Source organism: Nuphar pumila, chromosome 4 (genome assembly GCF_984573655.1).
Source record: "Nuphar pumila chromosome 4, dmNupPumi1.hap1.1, whole genome shotgun sequence".
Lineage (NCBI taxonomy): Eukaryota > Viridiplantae > Streptophyta > Magnoliopsida > Nymphaeales > Nymphaeaceae > Nuphar > Nuphar pumila.
The window spans coordinates 18883814-18905060 of NC_143252.1; the positions used below are offsets into that span (position 1 = coordinate 18883814).

Consider the following 21247-nt stretch of genomic DNA (forward strand, 5'->3'; position numbering starts at 1 on the left):
TTCCCCATTTTGGTGGAGCCGGGAGGGTCGAGCGCACACGCGCATAGGCGGCGGGGAAAAAGAAGAAGAAGAGCGAGGGACGGAGTCCGAGAAAATGAGCGGGAGCGGGAAGAAGGTGGTGGAGGCGGCAGCAAAGGCAGCAGGGAAGGCGGGCATCGACTGGGAGGGGATGGCCAAGCTCCTCGTCACCGACGATGCCCGCCGCGAGTTCGTCAACCTCCGCCGCGCCTTCGACGAGGTCAACCACACCCTCCAGACCAAATTCAGCCAGGTTTACTCCCCTCTCTCAAACACTTCTTTTCTGGGGTTTCTGTTCATTGGAAGTGCCCATGCATTCCCTCTTCTAGATCAAACAGATACCGGGACTATTTGTGCGTGGATTAGGGATTACAAAACCCTCGAAAGGAATCACGGGAGACAGTTTGATTTTCCTTTGGGTTCATTTTCTTGAGATACGAGCGGAAACTTTTGGTTTTTTTAAGCTAGTTTTTTACATAAGTTGCTATTTTGGATCCATCCGGAATGGAATGTGATTGATGCGATCAGCATTTACGGATGGTCTTTGATCTGTTAGGAACAAAATGGGAAAACCCTCGAAAGGAATTATGGGACGACTTCGAGGTTCAACGGCTTTCCTTTGGGTTCGTTTTCTTGAGATGCGAGTGGAAGTTTTGGTTTTCTCTGAAATTGGTGCATGAGCATTCCTGCTTTTGATCCGTTGAAGATGGGATGATTGATGCAACGACTAGGGCTTACGGTCCTTCTTGTTCTTATCGGAACAAAATGTGAAACCCTTGGGAGGAATTGCAGTTGGTCTATCACCGATTCTTCCTTTGATTTTGTTTTCCTGAGATACGAGTGGAGGTTTTAGTTTTTCTGAAGCTGATTCGTTTTCACGGTTTTTGTTTTGCATGAAGATGTGGTTTATTCTAGTGCCTGTTAACTATAGATCTGCTGGATTTTCATTCGTTTAATAATTGCTGCTTAAGATGATGGCGTTGGGCGTGCTTTTTATTTCTTTTAGGGGTTTGTTGATGCACCCATCTGTCTGGTAAACTGATGTATGATGGGATATCGCGTTCTAGATTCATAATGACATATCATCTAATTACTGCTGATGGTTGATAAGCTTGTAGCATTTTTTTCTTTTTTATATTATGTTTGGAGTGCAAGTCTGAGACGGCATTAGTAGTGGCAGTTTTGAGACCTTAGTATCAAATAGATGATTGGGTAAAGCTCTGCTAGAACCTGGTTAATCGCCATTCTAAAAAAGTCAAGCTGGGGTGCAGTTGTTCAAATTTTAGGGAGGTTCTTTGTGCTCTGCTATTCTCGATTTATAAGCCTTTGACACAGCTAAACCTAAAGAGAAGGGATGTTCAGTTAGCAAGTAGGTGTGTGATGTGCGTGTTCAATCAAGAAAATTTTCGACTATACATCTACATTTGGTCCACAGACTTGATAAGCAGAAACATGAGCTTGAGGAAACTGACTTGGGCATAATAAATATGATTTTTTTTCTGTTTTGACATGATATTATGAGCAGAATATTCCTTTTGGTGGCTGAAATGACATTTGCATATTCTCAACATAGGAACAATGACTCAAGGATCTGCAAAGTTAAGCAAACTCTCAAATCTTCTAAAGATGGTGGATATAGTTTCTTTGACATAAAGAATATCCTAGAAGATTTCAAGATTCAGGTTGATGAATGTAGGAAGTATTCAATGCTTCTACCAAAGAACAAATCACAAACTGGGATAAACTGTTAAAAGCAATATATTGATCAACTTGATCAAGGATCATGACACCAGTTTTGCTTACTTGTAAAGGTGAAACATACAGGTTGGGAGAATTTGGAGACTTTTAGGGGTGTGGTTGGTTGGGGATCCAAAGAATTAAACAAAGAGAAGGTGAATCCAAGTAAATGAACTGCACTTGGGGATATATGTGTGAACTCATGGATGATAGAAAGGAACTTCAGAAGATTTTGAGAGAGTAGGTTAGGTTGTGGATATGCTGCCATCTATGTCACATATGTGCGGGTGCAGATCCGGCGATGCAGCACTTTAAAAAAACTTGGCTGCGGGAAGGGTATATAATATATAATTTTTAACAGTTTTAAGTTAACACTAATGAAATAAAAACAATTATAATATCATCAATTCATCATGCATAAATTCATGCAATAAATCAAATTAACAATCTATAATTGCTATTCCTCATCAATAAAAAATAACACCACAATTAAATCATAAATATATTATGGCTACACTAAGTGAATTAAGAAAACAAGAAACAAGTCAAGCAAAAAAGAAGTAAATTATACTAATAAAAGAAGTAAACAATGCATAATTGCATACCAAAAGTATATCATACACAATGTATATGATAATGAGGTAAGAATCCTTTTGATTGAACTCGATATGCCCAAGGCGAAACCACCACAAACCCTACCAAAATGCATTGAAAAAAAAATCACCCACACCCTAAATCGTTATCCTTAAAAACCAAAATAACAATAATATATGTCAAATAATAAATCTAATTAATCAAACAAATAATCCCCAAACCTCAAACCATCATCAAAATAACTTTGATATAGAACATAATCACGAAATCACAAACCCCCAAAGACCAAACCAAACAAGTGAATTATTCAATCCCTAAACCCTAAACCAACCAATTCCCAAACCTTAAACCATCATCCTATAAATTCTTATACAGAAAGTAACCGTGAAATCATAAACCCCGAAGGTTGAAACCGAAACCCTAAACCAAACAATCCCTAAATCCAAACCCCTAAATCATGATATCAATGGATCTACCAGAGGAAGACACATAAAACCAAGGTTGTATGTATCGTATCGTTACTCATATCGGTCAGGCCCATATTAACATCATATCGTATCACATCGTATCGTATTGTAAACGTATCATAAATTTTTAATGATTTTTTTTTAAATCTAAAAAATCAAGAAAAATAAAAAAAAAAGTTATCAAAAATTCTAAAAAAATCACATCACATGAAACCATGATGAATTGCACAAAATACAACCATAAAATCACATATGCCACATTTATGTCTCTATGAGCTGCATAAGACATCATCAAACATCAACTAATATAGAATTATAGATAATATTGCATGCATATCTCACAAGAACAATGCAAAATATTAAATATCTTGCAATTAAGAACATGACACAAGACTCTATACTTTCATATTACAAAAATAAAATAACCAAGTTTATGAACAATTAAGTGTTAATTTACCAAGTTTTTTTTAAAATATTAAATTATACCTCAATAATCATAATCATCTTTATTATCATTATCTTCTTCTTCTTCTCTTCCTTTGACATCCACATCATCTCCAAGATACGTGGGGTTTTCATCATCTACCTCTTGTGCTCTTTCTATGTTAATTCACTGAATGTCCTCTTCATTTAAAAGTCTCTGCTTCTTCTTCAACCCATGCATCCAATTCATCAAAATGTTCCAAACTGATGAGATCGAATTGCTCTTTGTGTCTCATTGCCGATCACTTTTCGATTTGCCTAAAAAGATAACATGAAAAAATTAAAATTAGTTGGGTTTTGAATTAAAATGACAAATAAACTTTATAATTTTATATACTTCTACCTCAGTCGTAAGTTGTAGTGAACGTAGATGAGGTCATTCAACTTTTTTTGCTCCAATCTATTTCTTATCTTAGTATGAATTTGCTCAAAGACACTCCGGTTTCTCTTGCATCCACTTGTACTACATGTTTAGTTAAGAATGCGAATGACAAAAGCTCTCAAATTTGAAACATCACTTCCAAACCTGACCCACCACATGTCTTAAAAAAATAAGAAAATGAAAAATCAATAAGACAATAACAAATATATAATCATACAAAGCATCATAACTAAATAACAATTTGAAATTAAAATTGAAATAGACAAAATAAATTACCTGAACGCATCGTGACACAGTTTCACATTGTTGTAGGTCTCCCCATATCATACAATGCATTATCATAAGTTTTCATTTTATTATGAATTTGATCTTGAATGCTATAATCGAGGTTCAACTTTTTGATGCAATCCAAAAGTCCCTTGTTGACTTCTTTATCCATTTTAAACGTATGAGAGTATATAAATGCATAATTTAAATAATATGCTGCAACACGAAAAAGTTGATGAAGTTGCTCGATCCACTTATGATCAATGTTGTTTCATATAGGTATGTACAATTTTTTCTTCTCCTTTAAATTATCTCTAATGGCATCTTTTGCCTTATCCATGGCCTCATGGAGATAACCCATCATCGTCACTGTCAACCAATCGAAGTACCTTCACCAAGGGTTTAGTTATTTTCAATAACTTCATACATGAATCCTATAATTCACTTCTGGATACAATATCTACAGTTTCTCTAGGCTTTCTTTTTTGTACTTGGGGATATGCATTTCACTCATCTGATGAAAACATTTTTTTAGTGCAACTCTATTCTTTACTAGACTTTGCACTGTCAAAAAATTCGTAGCAAATATAGTAATTGCATTATGAATAAACTCAACAACACCAATGTACTTTCTCATTAGGCTCAAAACCCATTCATGATTGTAAATAAATTTAGTAATTGCTTGGCAGCATTAACTATCTAATGCACCTCATCCATGCTTCCAATGTCATCAAGCATGAGGTCTATGAAATGGGCAACACATGGGGTCCAAAAGAATGACCCAAAAATTTTCGCTAATTCTTTACCTGTTGTCCTATAATTTGTTGCATTATTAGTAATTAATTATACAATGTTTTGAGGCTGAACCTCTTCCACAACCTGGTCAAAAACCCTCAACAATACATCTTTTGTCTTGGGTGTATCAGACAAATCAATTGATTTAAAAAACATGGTTCCTTTGGAGCAATAGACAATCCTTGATTTTTTGTGTATCCACCCATCTACTATTATGATACATCCCAGTTTCTCTCCATGACTGCCTCATCTCATCACAATATGCATTCACTTCTTTCACATTAGCATTTAAAACTTTTTCTCATGATATGAAGTCCTTTTATATCGAGGCCCGATATTGGCTATGACTTGAAAATAAAAGAAATTTGCTGCATTGAAAGGAATGCAGACATCATAGAACCATCTCCCAACCGTGACATCTGCGTGCTCGATTAAATGTTGAGGAATCATCACAGTACGAATGTCGGCCTATGCCCAGAGGCAATCCTAGGAGGGAAAAAGCTCCTAATAGAGCCTCTAGCTCTACTTTCTGGTCCTCTTGAAGAACTCCCTCCTCTTCTTTTTATGCCTGCAGTGGTAGCTGTGACCAAAGTTACTAGTCGGGGAAGTGGGTGCGAGAAGCGATACGGGAAGCGGAAGCGGGAAGCGGGAAGCGTGGGATGACTTAGAAGAAAATTATGAACCGTCTCGGAAGTGACCTAGGAAGCGAACCAGAAGCGAGGGGGGAAGCGAAAAAAGTAAAAAATAAAAAAAATAAAAAAATGGGGAAGCAAGGGGGAAGCGCGCTTCCCATTTTTGGGAAGCATGCTTTCCAAAAAAAGCGCACTTCCCTGCACGTTTCGGAAGCGCGACGTTTCGTGCTTTCGAAATGCGCTTCGGGGAAGTGCGCTTCCCCATGCACCTAGGCACTTCCGGTAACTTTGGCTGTGACACTACTACTGGCGGCACTAGTCATACCTTTTCCCTTCGTTATAGAACTTCCTACTTCTGATCCTATGCTATGGGATGTAGGATCAAAAGTAGGGAGCTCATTTTCGTAGTATACATCCTCTCAGGGCTTCACATATCCCATTTCTGCCTCATTCATCTCTCTTTCTTGTCTTTTTTCTCTCAGATCATCAAGTAATTGTTGACATTGCTATTTTACGGCATCTGGCGATTTTCTTGAGATGCATGTTTTCTCATTATGATGTGTCTTGGCTAAATGATGCTTCAATCGAGAGATACCACCCGAAAAACTATTTTGGTAATAGTTGCATTTGATTTTTAATCGGTTTTCACTTGTTACCTGAGTGCATCATTGCCATGCCAGATCTTCGGATGCCATCTTCCTTAAAAGATACTCAATAACAAGCAAAGAATAGAGATTTTTTACCTTAACCCACTTTCTTGAGTGAAAAAAAAATAGTGAAAATGCACTCTTGAGAAAATCGAAAAAGCCTTCTCCCTTGTGCACAAATCGGCCCCCAAATCGATCTCACGACTCCTATGGTGCATGGGTTCCCTTCTAACAACCTCTAGAGAAATGGAGAAGTTGGCTCTTAAGAGGCTTTTAAAACCCAAAACTTAAAAATTGAGTTTCATGTCCTTTTAAATTACGCCAGACCTGTATCGTATGATACGGGGTGCATCGTACGATACAACATGATACAAGGGTGTATTGTTTGATACACCCAATATGAGAATAATACACACTCGTATAGCGATACAAGTGTGTATCGTACCGTAAAAGCCAAAAGTAATGATACCTATCGTACCACATCGTATGATACGACACGATACAAACAACCTTGCTTTAAACACTATATGTATCATCGATATCGCTGATATTTTGAAAATATGGCGACATTATCGGCTATTTCAAGGTAGTCGATAATATCAGGAATATATTGCGATATTAAATATCGCTAGAAGCAAAATATCGTGATATTTTTTGAGATTTTTTTAATTAAGTTTGCATTTCTTATTTTTTTGTTTTTTTATATTTTAAAACTTTCAAAACATATTTCTTTATATTTTTGAAAGAAAAATAATGCGAGACTTATTATTTTCTTAGTTTTTTTTGTTGTTTATATTTTTTTTCAATTTTTTAAACTCCTGATATTTTCATGAGATTTGTCAACTTTTGAAAATCTCTGAGAAATACCCTCATCGAGAAATTACCTTTAATGATACAGGTGACTATGATATATATATATATATATATATATATATATATATATATATATATATAATGTCAAACCTTAAATAGAAACCACCAAACATGCAAACACAATCTTTAATAAGCAGAAAAGGAATAATCAAACCACGGAAGAGGGCAAAAAGTGAAGAAGAAAGAGAGGAGGAAGCGGCGGAGGGAGGAGGAGAGAGAGAGAGAGAGGAGTTGGGGGGGGTGCAGTTGTGCCCTAATACCCCCCACTTTTTATTTATTTTTTTAATTTTGGACCAAAATGGACTCAGTCAAAATTGGCCGTCTATTTTTGACAAACATAACCCTGGGTGCGGGTTGACTGCAACCGGTGCAGCAAAATTTCATAATTGCCCCACCTGCACGACGCGGGTGCAGCGGCCTCTAAGGCGAGTTCGTGTGACATAGATTTGTATCTAGTATATACTTGGAAATTTGAAGTAGGTAACCTGCAAATAAGCAATTTATCTTTGTATGCGCCCTGGTGTCTCTCAATTCTTCTTTTCTTTGCCTTCAAATCCAATTCAGTTTAGATAAACTGGTATAATTGGCTGGGCCTGTGAGTCCATTGCTTAGAGGACACAGTCATGCATCCACTTGTTTCTTTATTGAGTAGGTTCCTTATTTTACAGAGACTGACGATGAGGCCTTGGAGGATCTTGTATAAGTGACCAAGGCCCACAATTTTGTCAAGTGGCATCAAAGATAACTGCTTCTTGATAATTGCTTCTTAGTTTCATATCTGAAAATCTGAAAAAGTGGAGCTATTATGCTGCATAGACGTTAGAGATTTTATTTCTAGTTTTGATGGTTCAATAGGAATAATGTTAGGAAATTAAATTTTAATTGCTTGGCTGAAGAATGATTTGGCCTAACATGGTTGGTGTGGCCAACAATTGGGGTAGTCATACTAAGGCGTCTCTTTCTTTCTTTTCCCGTTGCCCTTTTTTAATTTGGAAAGGTATCATCAATTACACAGTTCCTTTCATACAATGTCTTTTATTTTACTGTACCTTTTTCTTTCGTTGAGTTCCCAAAGGATAACTTTTAATTACATAAAGTGGGATATATGAAAAACTAAAAGTGAGGTTCTGAGCAGTTATCGAAAAGGACAGCCTGTACATTCCCTGTTTCTATCTCTGGACTGAGCAACCATAATGTTCCCATGTCTACCAGTGCCAGTCTGTTCTGGTTATTGTATAGGAGTCTGTTAAAACATATACTTTTGGATTGCCTTGGGTTTGATAGTACAGATCTGTAAATTTGTCTCATTGTGTTTGAAGTGCAAGACATAGCTGTGAATGTTCAAATGTCTATAGCTCTAGCATCTAGTGGCTTTTTTGTGAGGTCTGTAAGATATAGTTTACTTCACTTTTGATGTTTCCAAGGATATAATAGGTATACTGTCAAGTAAATCTATGTGTGTCTCTTTACATCTTTATGTAAAAAATATGGGGAACTTTTTAGTATTTACTAGCTACATGTCCTTTGTTGTGGCCTAAAACATCTTGAAGATGGATTTTGAAGGGAAATGAGTGACAGGTTCCAAAACTATCCTTTTTTTTCTCTCAATGTTATTTGTCATGCCATTATTTTGTTGATTACTTGTATACTGCAGTTTTTCTTTTTACTTCATTTTTTAGTAGTTCAAATCACTGACACCAATATCGGCGATATTTTGAAAATATCACGAGAAATACCGATATTTTAAGGTAGCCGATATTAAAGGTAATATCTGGCGATATTAAGACAAAATATCGCGATATTATCACGATAATATGATGATATTTTGAGAAAACCTCTTTTTTTTAAAGTTTGCATTTCCTATTTTTTTCTTTTATATTTTAAAACCTTTAAGACATGTTTCTTTATATTTTTGGAAGAAAAATAATGTAAAACTTATTATTTTTTAGCTTTTTTGTTGTTATTTATGTTTTTTTCTATTTTTTGAACTCTCGAGATTTTCCCGAGAATTTTCAACTTTTGAAAATCTCTCTTAGAAATATCCTCACCGGGATAATACCTTGAACGATATAGGTGACTATGGTTCAAATTCAATAGTATTATTAATTTTGAACATATCTTGCAGTTGTTTGTTATAAAGTTTACACGAGCCAAAATAAGAACTTTCTGTTAGAAAACTTTTCTATTTTTTAAGTATAAACCAGAGTTGCCAGTCGGGTAAGCGGAAGCGGGAAGCGAGGTACTTCCAAAATTTTAAGAAACGCGAAGTGCGGGACGACTTAGAAGCTACCAGGAATCGTCTCGAAAGCGACCTATGAAGCGAGCTGGAAGTGACTTAGGAAGCCAATTGGAAGCGACCTAGGAAGAGAGGGAGAAGCAAGGAGAAAGCAAAAAAAGAGAAAAAGAAAGAACAATAAAAATGAAAACACAAAACAATAAAAAAAGAAAGGGGAAGCGAGCTTCCCCTTAAATGGGAAGGGTGCTTCCCAATTTTTTGGCATTTCGGAAGCGCCACGTTTCACGCTTCTGAAACGCGCTTTTGGGAAGCATGCTTCCCCATGCCCTATGGTGCTTCCGGTAACCCTGACATAAACTCTATTTAATCCAATCTATTTTCCAAAGCTTCTTAGAATTCATTTCTTTCTTTTTTTTTCAGCTGTTTCTATTCTTAAATTTTTAATATTTTCCACTTCTTTTGCTTTAGGTTTTCTGTCATGGCTTGGGTGCATATGTTTTCATCTGGATTATGAACCTTGGCTCATCTCTCTCTCTCTCTCTCTCTCTCTCTCAAAGCATCATTTTCATGGGACCCCCATCCTCTAATCCTTGTGAAGCTGGTACAGTGGACGACCAAAACTGTTGTTGTTAGTCATATGAGAAATATTTGAGTACAAAATCTCTTGGTGGGAAACGAAAAGTGGGAGAGAAATTTGAAAAGGGTGGTCCGAAGGGGAGGAGGGTTTTCTTCAAGGCTCGAGAGATGGAATAGGTAGCGCCCAAAATGTGGTTAATTCACCGAAGACGTAGCTTGAAAGCAACCATTTTCAATAATGCCCTAACGCAAAGCTTTGTGAGTGTGTTGCACCTCGACATAGCACATGCCATAGTTGGGGGTACTCTAGGGGCAGGTCCCTCCCTTTATGCACACATCTCCGTACAAGTGCTGCATTGGGAGAGAAATTTGAAAAGGGTGGTCCGAAGGGGAGGAGGGTTTTCTTCAAGGCTCGAGAGATGGAATATGTAGCTCCCAATATGTGGTTAATTCACCGAAGACATAGCTTGAAAGCAACCATTTTCAATAATGCCCTAACGCAAAGCTTTGTGAATGCTTTGCACCTCGACATAGCACATGTCATAGTTGGGGATACTCTAGGGGCAGGTCCCTCCCTTTATGCACACATCTCCGTACAAGTGCTGCATATTGTTTTCTTCACAATGGAGGAGATTGAAGCTTCACTTGTCCCTTTCTCTCTCTCTCCAATGAAAGCCCCCCCCCCCCCCCCCCCCCCCCACCACCACACAGAGAGAGAGAGAGGGACTGATGTACAAACACAAAAGCAACCATTACATGGTAGGAAAAAGTTCTCATGTTAAAATTTATAAATATTGTAAACAAATGAAATCCTTGTATAAAATTTGAATGTGACTGCACATATTTATGTATATTACCACATGTTTGCTTTAGACGTACATATACATGGTTGCTTTAGATGTATATGCACATATTCAAGCCTTTTATGTTGCTGCATGAATATTTGTGCAGACAATAGCTTGCATAAGTGTCTTCCTTTTTTTTGTAATCATGATTTGGTTAACAATCCCTTCTAGTCACTAATGTTTATAAATTATAAAATTGCTAATGTCCGACCGACAGTCACTTGTATTGTTCAAGGTAATTTCTTGATGAGGGTTTTTCTCGAAGATATTTTCAAAAACTGATTTTTCTCATGAAAATCTCGAAGGCTTTATGCTCGTTTCACTGAGAAATTTTGGCATGAAGTATTCCGATTAATGGAGATAGACTTGCATTTCAGCTCTAGTTTTTATATGGGCAAACCGAGCGAAACAATGACATGTTGGAGGAGTATCTTTGGCACTTTGTATGTGCCAACCAAAGAGATTGGGTGGACTTGATTGATATCGTTCAATTATGCTACAACCTCCAAATGAGTGAGTTATTCGGCCAGAGTCCGTTTGAAGTTTCTATGGGCTACAGCCGCAAACTCCACACTAGGGTTACCGAAAGTGCCACATGACATGGAGAAGCGTGCTTCCTCGAAGTATGTTTTGGAAGCGCGAAACGTGGCACTTTCAAAACGTGTTGGGAAGCGCCAAAATTTTTTGGGAAGCACACTTCCCAATTTATGAGAAGCACACTTCTCATTTAGGGGAAGCTCGCTTCACCCTTGCTTTTCCTTTTTTTTTTGTGTTTTCATTTTTGTTTTTCTTTCTTTTTTCTCTTTCCCTTCGCTTCCTAGGTCGTTTCATGTTCGCTTCTCTTCTCGCTTCCGAGACGGATCCTTGTTCACTTCGAAGTCGTCTCGTGCTTCCCGCTTCTCGCTTCCTGCTCCCACTTCCCAGACTAACTGACAACTTTGCTCCACTCTCTTGCTTCCCAAGGATGTGGGAAAGCACCATATGCATACCAATTTGTAAAAACCTGGCGGGACCAGGCGAAGATGGCAAAAGTGTATCTGAACAAGGCGAAGCGCTTGAAGAAATGGGTGGACGAGAAGCGTCAACCTGCATAATTTCGTGTTAGAGATTAGGTGTTGGTGAATCTCTTCTCTGAGCACACTTTCATTTTTCGGGGACACCATCGTGGCGTCATTCGCAGATATGACGACCCCTTCACCATCACAAAGCGTGTTGGGAACTTGGCTTGCCTGCATATTTTCAAGTGCATCCAGTCTTTTATGTATCCAACCTGAAGCCGTTCCATGAAGATGAAGGAGATCCACCACAACTCATATCTCAACGTGCTCTGATCCATCAGTACACACCTTCGACAACCAACATTCCAGATTGAGAACCAGAAGTCATCCTCAATCACTTCAACAAGTATCTTGGTGAAGTGAAGAAGAACATGGGGCAGTGAAAATGTCTACCAAAGAGTGAAGCTACTTGGGAGAAAGCAACGAGCATGTGGAAGCTCCATCAACTTGTGGAGGAGTACCACACACGATTGTTGTAGAGGACGATGCAAAAAATATAGTGAATAATAAAAAGACAAGAAATAATAGGTTTTATAGCGTCTTTTAAAAATATAAAGAAACAATTAGAGAAACTTTTAAAATATAAAAGAAATAAAAAAAAAACTTAAAATATGTAAAAAAAATGTTTCTTAAAAATCTCGAAAGATATTGCGATAATGTTGCAATATTTTGAAAATCTCGGGAAAATATCTTCAGAGCTTGAAATACCAATAATATCGTGATATTTTTAAAATATCTGCGATATCAATGACATTGGTCCCATCCAATTTGGTGGTTCGTGCATGCATTGTCTTTACTTTGAGAATAGCTATGCTATCATGTCACCAACATCATCATCTATTGTTTGAAACAAGAATTTCATACAAGTCAAAGTACAATAGCTAATTAATGCATGGGCCTTCTTGAACATGTATGAGAACACACATCCTCACTTAGAAGCATGAGATTTTGGCTGGAGCTCACCCCCAAACATGGTGGCAAGATTTTTGAGCTTAGAATGTAATATAAAAGTTTGACTGCGAATAAATGTTATATTTCCTATTATTTTTCAGCAACTACAAGTAAGCAACATCGACAGACAAATGTTGAAAAGGGAAAATGTTAACAAACAAATGCAGTTAAAACCATGTTTGCATGTGAGTAGTGAACTTGTCAAAAAGGAAAATGGGCCAAGGTGTGGCGTGAACCAAGGGGCTTACTGGTTTCGGGTTGACAATTGCTTGAGATTCTGCATGATGACTGATGATGTTAATGACACTTTCTTGTTCTACATTATTTTTCTTGTATCATTTTTGCTTCATTTTAATATTGTTCTGCCTCTGGACTTTCTTTTAGGAACCAGAGCCCATAGACTGGCAGTATTACAGGAAAGGGATTGGTTCCCGATTGGTGGATATGTATAAAGAAGCCTTTGAGAGTAAGTTGTGTTTCTTTATTTCTTTGAATGTTCTTTGGTTAGGTTATGGATTGTCATACTACATATCAGCATGCACATGCACATACTTGGACAAACTTGATCTTATACGTGACAATAAATGAGCAATATGCATGAGTTGATGTTTCATAGACTCAGTCAAACTTTTCAGCAAGAGTGGTCTGCGCTGCATCCATGATTTCATGCACAAATTGTTTATTTTCTTGAGCTGTGATTTTGTTTTTGTTTTTACTGATCCATTTTATAACTTGCTATTGACATGATATCCATATTACTTAATGAACTGAAATCTAATAATGGTAATTTGTAATTGTACCATGGAGGTTGGGCCCTGCAATGCTCATGTGTGTGTATGTGCATGTGTGTGTGTGTGTGTGTGTGTGTGTGTGTGTGTGTGTGTGGACACATTCATACATTTTCCTCATCTATTTCTCCAATAGCGAACACGTTTCTTTTCCCCTTTGAAATGATTAAATCTGAGAGTTGATACAATTTTGTTGTGAAGCTAATGATAGTCAACTAGACCTAAAATTGTTAGTCTTTGGGTTTTGGTGGATTCAACAAAATTGCACCTATGAAGAGATCAATGTTCATCTCATGCAATATGCTAATGGATTCAATTTGTATCTAAATTGACAAGCAGTAAATATGCAGTTTCTTTTTCTTTTTTCCTAAGCATTGTCATTTATTGTGCTTTACCTATTATCTTCAGGCATAGAGATCCCCAAATTTGTGGACACGATGACGCCTCAGTACAAACCCAAGTTTGATGCCTTGGTAAGAGGATAGCTTATGAAAAGATGAAAAATGGATTCATTTGAATCTTTATTTGCACTATTCTTGTATTCAAAATCTAGAACACCCATAGTTGCTCTTTGCAATTTGCGATTAAGTTTCTGCTATGGTAGCCCGTCAAAAGCATTGTTAATCTAATCTGGAATTAAAGAAAACATGTGCAACGCAGAATTTCAGACTCCTGTTTCATTTGTGCATGATCACCCGTCTTGTTGATGTTTTTAGCTGGTATGATTGCTCAAGAAAGATTCTGTATTTGTTTTGTTGATGTTATGTGGTAATAGTGTAACTGTCCTTTATTTTTCTCATTGCATTTGATCCCCACTGTGATGCTGGTATCCAATCTACTGCATTAAGGATAGACAAGTGGCTGGTGAATTTGCATATGGATGTTTTTATGTGAAACCAACTTGTATGCCTAATGCTGGCATTTTGTTTGTTTTGTTTCATGTGCACTAAGAGCATAACAATGGACTGGATTTAAATTTAGATAAAATAATTTTTATAGTTCTGAGAATCCGAGATCTTTTTTTATCTTCTATAATTTCTTTTGGGCCTTGTCTCTGAAAAATTGTCTGCATTACAGTTGGTAGAACTGAAAGAAGCCGAGGAAAAATCACTAAAAGAATCTGAAAGATTGGAGAAAGAAATTGCAGAGGTCCAAGAGTTAAAGGTTAGTAATCAGTACCTTGAGTACACGTGTCCTTTTTTAAGCTACCCTATGACTTGACTGAGAAATTTTGTCCTAGCAGAAGAAAATAAGCACAATGACTGCAAATGAATACTTTGAGAAGCATCCTGAGCTCAAAAAGAAATTTGATGATGAAATTCGAAATGACTACTGGGGATACTGATCAGTGTTGGTTCAGTGAGTTGATGAAATGACTGGTTCCTGTTGCTTTCTGGGCTCAGTGCATATTTTGTTTCCAAATAAAATGTCATGCTGTACCTTGTTCTGATTTTTTGCTTTTTTCTTTCGTGAGAATTTATGTAGTTCCATGTTAGGGATTCTCTACAGTGTGGAAACATAATCCAGACTCGTGAAACTTTCACCTGCAGCAAAATGGGTGTCCTAAAATTTGTTACCAATGTTTCTGCATCGTGTTTGCTGTGTATTCAGGTAAATTTGCCCCTTATTTGAATGGAAGGGTTATTTTTAACAAATCAATCAAGCTTATTAACCGTTGACACGTGCAGTAAAGTATAATGCCTGAGCACAATTGGCTCTTAATTCATCCTTGTTAGGCTATGATAATATTCTGTGGTGGGTTCATGTTGAAGGACAAACCTCACAGCCGTACGTTACTTCGTCCTTATATTAGAAAATATTAAAAAAACAAATTTCTAAAATGAAAGTGTGTTTCTAACGCCAATTGCAATTTTATACTGAAAGAAGTGAGCTGTCCATAAAATTTCGCTTTTTAAGTGAGCTTTTTGGGAAGCAAGTTTTCCAGTTTGTTCTTGTAGCTATGGTCATATCTGAAGAATTTAAGGGTTCGAGTTTCACAAGGGTTAATATCAACTCAGTATCAAGAAAAGTTGGCAGTGTTGTCATTTGAATGACTTGTGCTTGCTCAACGTATCCTTTATTTTGGGTTTTTCTTTGAGATAAAGCATCTATATCGTTCGAGTCCAGTCATGAGGGCCAAGTCCAATTAGTTTTAGATTAGTTTTGGGTTGATCATGTGCTGTTGAGATTTTGGGTCGTTCTACCATGGATGGCTGCTTCTTGGTCTCTTCCCCAGCTTGCCTATAAAAAAAAAAACCTACGCGATGGTTGCAATAAGTGCAGGCATACGAAAGCTGATAATGCAGCGGTTATGGACATTTGATATTCTTAATGGTAAAAAAATAAGTTTTTAAAGGTAAAAAAACAGGATATGTGAAAAAATTTGTAGGGTTAATATGATAATTTTAGCCTTATAGTCAGTGTTAAATTGAAGATTAAACTATTGATGTCAGAAAAATGTGGGTATTTGCTAAAGATGAATTGAAAAGTGTGAAAAACTATGGTGAATGTATTAATTTTGCTATTTAGACGGTTTTAAGTGCAAAACTACATATTCATAAGGCATTTTTAGTGTGTTTTTCACAAGTCTGACCCTTAAATGTGTTCGGCATAGACTATTTGCTGGGAGTTAGTATTTAGATCATCTTTTTATGAAAAATACAAAATTTAACCATTAAATATTTATAAAAAATTTAGACAATTGATTTTCAAACTTTATCAAAACCTTTTTTTAAGTTTTATTTTTTTTAAAAGAAAAAATTTTATCAAAACTATTTTTTTTGAAATTTTTATTTTTTAAAAGAAAAACTATCATTTTTTTGGCTTATAAAAATATATTTTTCGTCCAGAAAATATGATTAAAGAGTCAATTCTCACTAAATTGAGCATGCTAAAACACATCTAACAGTTCAGATCTATCATAAAACACTTCAAACTATGGGGCAGAACAAAAAAAGAGGGCCTAATATGTTATGTTTACACACACACACACACACACACACACACACACACATATATATATATATATATATATATATATATATATATATATATATATATATATATATATATATATATATATATATAATGGGCATGTGCTAAATGAGTTTTTATGTTTTTTTGGTGTTTTTTTGCAGTTTCAGCCCTATAAATGTGTTGGGCATGGACGATTTATGAAAAATCCACATCGGATCATGTGTTTTAGATGAAAAAAATGATATTTGGAGCCTCCAAAATTTACAAAGATTTTAGACCATTGATTTTTGAACGTTATAAAAACTCATTCATGTGCCAGAATTGAACACTTCAAGAACTGATTCATATAAAATCAAATACATATATCACATCTGCATGGTCAGAATTTAAAAATAAAACTAAAAAGAACCTGAAAAACTCATTTAGCACTTACGTTGGACATAAAGTGTTTCAATATATATATATATATATATATATATATATATATATATATATATATATATATATATATATATATATATATATATATATATATATATATAGAGAGAGAGAGAGAGAGAGAGAGAGAGAGAGAGAGACCCCTTTGAAGATACGTTTGACGAAACGTCGCCATTGATTGCCCACGATTAAATGGCGATGTTGCATCATTTTTTTTGTACGTGCTCAGGAGATTCTCTAGGCGGAAATCAGAGATTTAACGATGGTACAAAACCTCGCTAAATCTTGTTTTTTTGACGAGTTCGATGAAAACCCGTATATATATATATATACTAAGAATAGCGTGTTTCATGTTAGTTTTAATTTGTGATATGAGTAACCCGTATCTTCAAACGCGTGATCAGCGGCGTAGTGTGTTTTGCTTTTTCTTATTTTTAGCGACTGTCAATAATAAACATCCGACATTCAAAATTTTACTGGTTTTCATGTGTATATATATACACAAAGAATAGCGTGTCTCGTATCCGTTTTGTGATAGGATGATGATGACAGCATAATATGTCAAAGAAACAAAGATCCAGATATGATGTCCACGTGTTGAGTGCATGGAGCGTGGAGGGGGCATACGTGGGGGTCATGGGGGATGCGGTGCCTCCACCTTTGGCTGCAAGCAGCACACCTGCATCTTCCATCCCCCCTTTCTGCTCCATCCCTGCACCAAAACTAGTAGGAGGGATTCCGAAAGAGAAACTAGAATAGAGGTCTGCAGCTTGGGCGTTTGGAGATATAAGAGAGAACAGTGATGGGATCAGAGACGTTTCTGGAGGTTCTGTTAGCAATTCTTCTTCCGCCAGTGGGTGTCTTCCTTCGTTATGGATGCGGGGTAAGTTGTTTTACGCCAATTTATCGACCCTGTTGCTTCTTTTGGTTTTTTACAGAGGTCACGGATGACCTAAATACATGACGGGCTATTGTACGTGGTACAATAGTTTTCCTGATATGATTCACTGAGTTTCAGCGATTGTTGTTAAACACTTGTAGCCCTATGTGATTGTAAAATTTAAAAAAAGAAAAATCTCTCCCTCTCTCTCTCTCTCTTAACAGATTTGTATTAATTTATTTTTAGTTTCTTTCACTCTAAACTTGTTTTTTCTTTCCTTGTTGGTGGGGGGAGCTTGGCTTGTGGAAAATTTTTACTGATGAGAGGATTTATGCTGCCTTTTCAGATCGAGTTTTGGATCGATTTGTTGCTGACACTGTTGGGCTACATACCTGGCATAATATATGCTATTTATGTGATTGTCGGATAATGATTTCTTTAATGGTGTATCTGATTTGCTTCAATTAAGACTTAACCTATATAAATGATATATTATGCATGGGAATTCCGCTTTGTGTTCCTTCATGACTAGGTTACAGATCTTACACCCATCCAATGCATGGACTTGTATCAGTCTACGATATATATGAACATGACAGGTGCGTGGGATCCTCTTTCTAGGATGGAAGATCAGGTGATTTTTGGTGTGCTGCTGCACCTGATCACCCTTCATCTGCTGTTGATCCCCACATCTGGCAGGCTAGAAACCAAAGATGGAAGGTCAAACAGGTGCAGCAGCACGATAAAAGTGTGCAATTACATTGCACCTTATCCTTCCTCTCTCTCTCTCTTTCTGTGGTGATGGTGGTGCCATAGAGTAGAGTGATGTTTTTCACAGGTTGTCTCAACAACATGCCAAGTGATTTGCTTCCACCTGAGATGAGATCAAGTGGAGCCGGGGCAACATGAGCAAATTAAATAAAAATTCCTGGACCAGGAATGAGTGTGGAGCCGGGGCAACATGAGCAAATTAAATAAAAAATCCTGGACCAACCACCACTCGGTTTGGTCATGCCATCAAGATGGCGTGTCAGGAATGAGTGTGGAGGCCCATCACCGTTGTGGTTGGTCCAGGAATTTTTCTCTTTAATGTTGCGAGTAGAGAAGCCTGCACACATGTAATGCATGCTCAGGTTGGTGCAGAAACTGCTAGTTTCTTGCTAATAATGTAAGTTAGCCCATGGTTACCAAAGTAAGAAGCGAGTACAGTAACCGATCCATGAAGCAAGAAACGGGTATTTAAGAAATGATGTTGGATGTGTGATGCAAGAGGCCTTTTAGATGCATAAAGAGAAGCAACAAGCTATAATAGAAACAAGTAAGAAAGGCAAAAGAATACAGAATCCAATGTCTTATATATATAAGAAAATTCTTTTAACATGAAAAGTCATTTTAATATTAAGAAAATTTATACATATATATAGTGCTTCTATGGTGGTACTATACATGGTACACACTTTTTTTTTCATAGATTTAGGCTTCAAATGCAAAATCTAATCTAACCTTTGGATCATGTTTAGCGTGTTCTTTTTACTATTTTCATGTTTTAAACCACTTTTATTTTCATGAACTGTGAGCAGCTGATTTTTTACTGTTGAAAATGAAATCTTGTGGCATATCAAACATGATAAAACCTTCCATCATAATAAATAAACCATGCTAAAGACATTGTATGGTTAGATCTACCATTTGGTGGCTCCATCTAGTGTATACCACTGTATAACTGTATGGTATCATAGTAATGAACAACAATATATTTTCTAATATATATAGAGGGAAACGGGAAGGTGCTTGACTAACTTGTGCCTACCGCGGAAAGATTGTTTCAATTTTTTTTTTTAAATCTGATCATACAGATGTGATCTACATGCTCGATTTTATAGGAATCGACTTTTGGATAGTCCTATTCCAACACCAAGTTAGGTTTTCATAATATTCAAAAATCAACGGTTTATAATTTAAAAAATATTCAATGCTTAAAATTATTTTTTCTCAAAAAAAAAAAAATATGATCCGGTGTGATGATTTCTTGGTGTGATTTCTTAGTAAATCGATCATGCATAACACATCTATAGGTTAGATTTTTTAAAAACAACCTGAAAACCCTTATCCAAAATCAATAGGCTCAAAAGGCGTCAGGCACCTGCACTTTTCTCTCTATACAGAGAGAGTAACCCGCAACATCGAAATCACAAAGAGTTCAACGTTACATCGAGCGCGCTCGTGATCATTGTTGTGCACGCCTTTAAGAAAGAAAAAGCCTTTTATCTAAAAGGCTTTTTTCTGCTTACACTTGGACGTGCCAACAAATCCGATTCTCCTTCAACCAGACGCGTAGCTTGGGGGCGGGGCAGTAGCTTGGGGGCGGGGCAGGACTGGGCTGGACTGGGCTGTAGTGCCTCCCCAAACAGTTAATTTTTTTTTTTTTAAAGCCCAGTCCTATCCCAGCCCTGATTCCATATGAAATAGATTTTTATCCATTTTTGTAGCCCAGTCCTAGCCCAGCCCTGACTGCAGCAAATAGTTTGATTTGTCGATATGAAATAGATTTTTATTAATAATTGCAGCCATTTTTTATTTTATCTCAAAAAAAAAAAATCGGGGGCACTGCCCCGGAATCCCCGACTACCACACCAAATGTTTTGTTTTTTGCTACACCTCTGTTTGCCCCCCTAACACGAATCCTAGCTACACCACTGCCTTCAATGGAATATATATATATATATATATATATATATATATATATATATATATATATATATATATATATATATATATATATATATATATATATAATTCTTTTAACATGAACACATTTTTAGTATTAGGAAAATTTATTCGAAGCAAGCGTCCCATTTGTCTGGAATCAAGTTTTTCATAAAGTTTCAGAAGCGACATATATTAGAGACAGATATGTATTCGTCGTTAAATGTTAGCGACGGATTAACGATGGATATGTATTTGTCGCAAAAACCAAATCAGTGCTTATTTAGCTACGGATTAGAAATGGATCATGACATTCGCTAATCCATCACGAATTAGCGATGGAAGTAGCGATAGATCAATTCTGTCGTTAATTAGTGACTAAGAAATTGCGACGGATGCTATCCATCGCTAAGTCATCGCCAATTCGTTGTTAAACAGTTCAACAACGAATTAGCGTCCATCGTTAATCCGCAGAATTCTTGTAGTTAACTGTGTAAATTTGCGCTAACCAGGTGTTAAAAAACAAGCTTCTTGTATATGTAGGTTAACCAACCTATCATCAACAAGTGAACCATTTAAGTATGTGGTGGATCTTGTGAGCAAGATGCAGCCATTAATCCTTGGTTAAGTTGGGCACCATTCATTAACTTTGTTATGTGGTGAATCGATCGAGTCATTAGAACCCATAATTGCATTGAAACTAGATACACACCATTACTAAAACTCATTTATAAAACCATGACCCAAAGTATCTAAGTGTTTAAGAAACTCGTCTCAATTATGTAAGAAACACATCATCTTACATGAAAACATGTTTTTATTACATTATAAACGAGTATCAATTTTGTTTTTATTAGCATTTTTGCATACAAACAGCAATTTCATTTTATAAGCATAC

At 36.4% G+C, this 21247-nt stretch overlaps 2 protein-coding genes across 2 annotated transcripts; both read left to right on the forward strand.

Annotated features, from left to right (window-relative positions):
- LOC149839557 (ATP synthase subunit d, mitochondrial-like) lies at positions 1 to 15008 on the forward strand. The gene is made up of 5 exons (XM_090002623.1): positions 1 to 271; positions 12946 to 13027; positions 13758 to 13822; positions 14427 to 14513; positions 14593 to 15008. Exons 1-5 carry the CDS (start codon positions 95 to 97, stop codon positions 14692 to 14694), a joined length of 513 nt encoding a protein of 170 aa, XP_089858749.1. The 5' UTR covers positions 1 to 94; the 3' UTR covers positions 14695 to 15008.
- Positions 15009 to 17413: 2405 nt separating this feature from the next.
- On the forward strand, positions 17414 to 18073 carry LOC149839558 (Low temperature and salt responsive protein family). Its single transcript, XM_090004175.1, has 2 exons — positions 17414 to 17646; positions 17990 to 18073. Exons 1-2 carry the CDS (start codon positions 17566 to 17568, stop codon positions 18071 to 18073), a joined length of 165 nt encoding a protein of 54 aa, XP_089860301.1. The 5' UTR covers positions 17414 to 17565.
- The last annotated feature ends 3174 nt before the right edge of the window (positions 18074 to 21247 follow it).

What these genes read in the sequence shown, in the direction of transcription:
- LOC149839558 (XM_090004175.1), top strand. Translation starts at nt 17,566, where the DNA reads ATGGGATCAGAGACGTTTCTGGAGGTTCTGTTAGCAATTCTTCTTCCG. An exon ending in TCCTTCGTTATGGATGCGGG is followed by an intron (nt 17,647 to 17,989) that starts GTAAGTTGTTTT and finishes CTGCCTTTTCAG; the next exon opens with ATCGAGTTTTGGATCGATTT.
- LOC149839557 (XM_090002623.1), top strand. Translation starts at nt 95, where the DNA reads ATGAGCGGGAGCGGGAAGAAGGTGGTGGAGGCGGCAGCAAAGGCAGCA. An exon ending in TCCAGACCAAATTCAGCCAG is followed by an intron (nt 272 to 12,945) that starts GTTTACTCCCCT and finishes ACTTTCTTTTAG; the next exon opens with GAACCAGAGCCCATAGACTG. An exon ending in CAGAGGTCCAAGAGTTAAAG is followed by an intron (nt 14,514 to 14,592) that starts GTTAGTAATCAG and finishes TTGTCCTAGCAG; the next exon opens with AAGAAAATAAGCACAATGAC.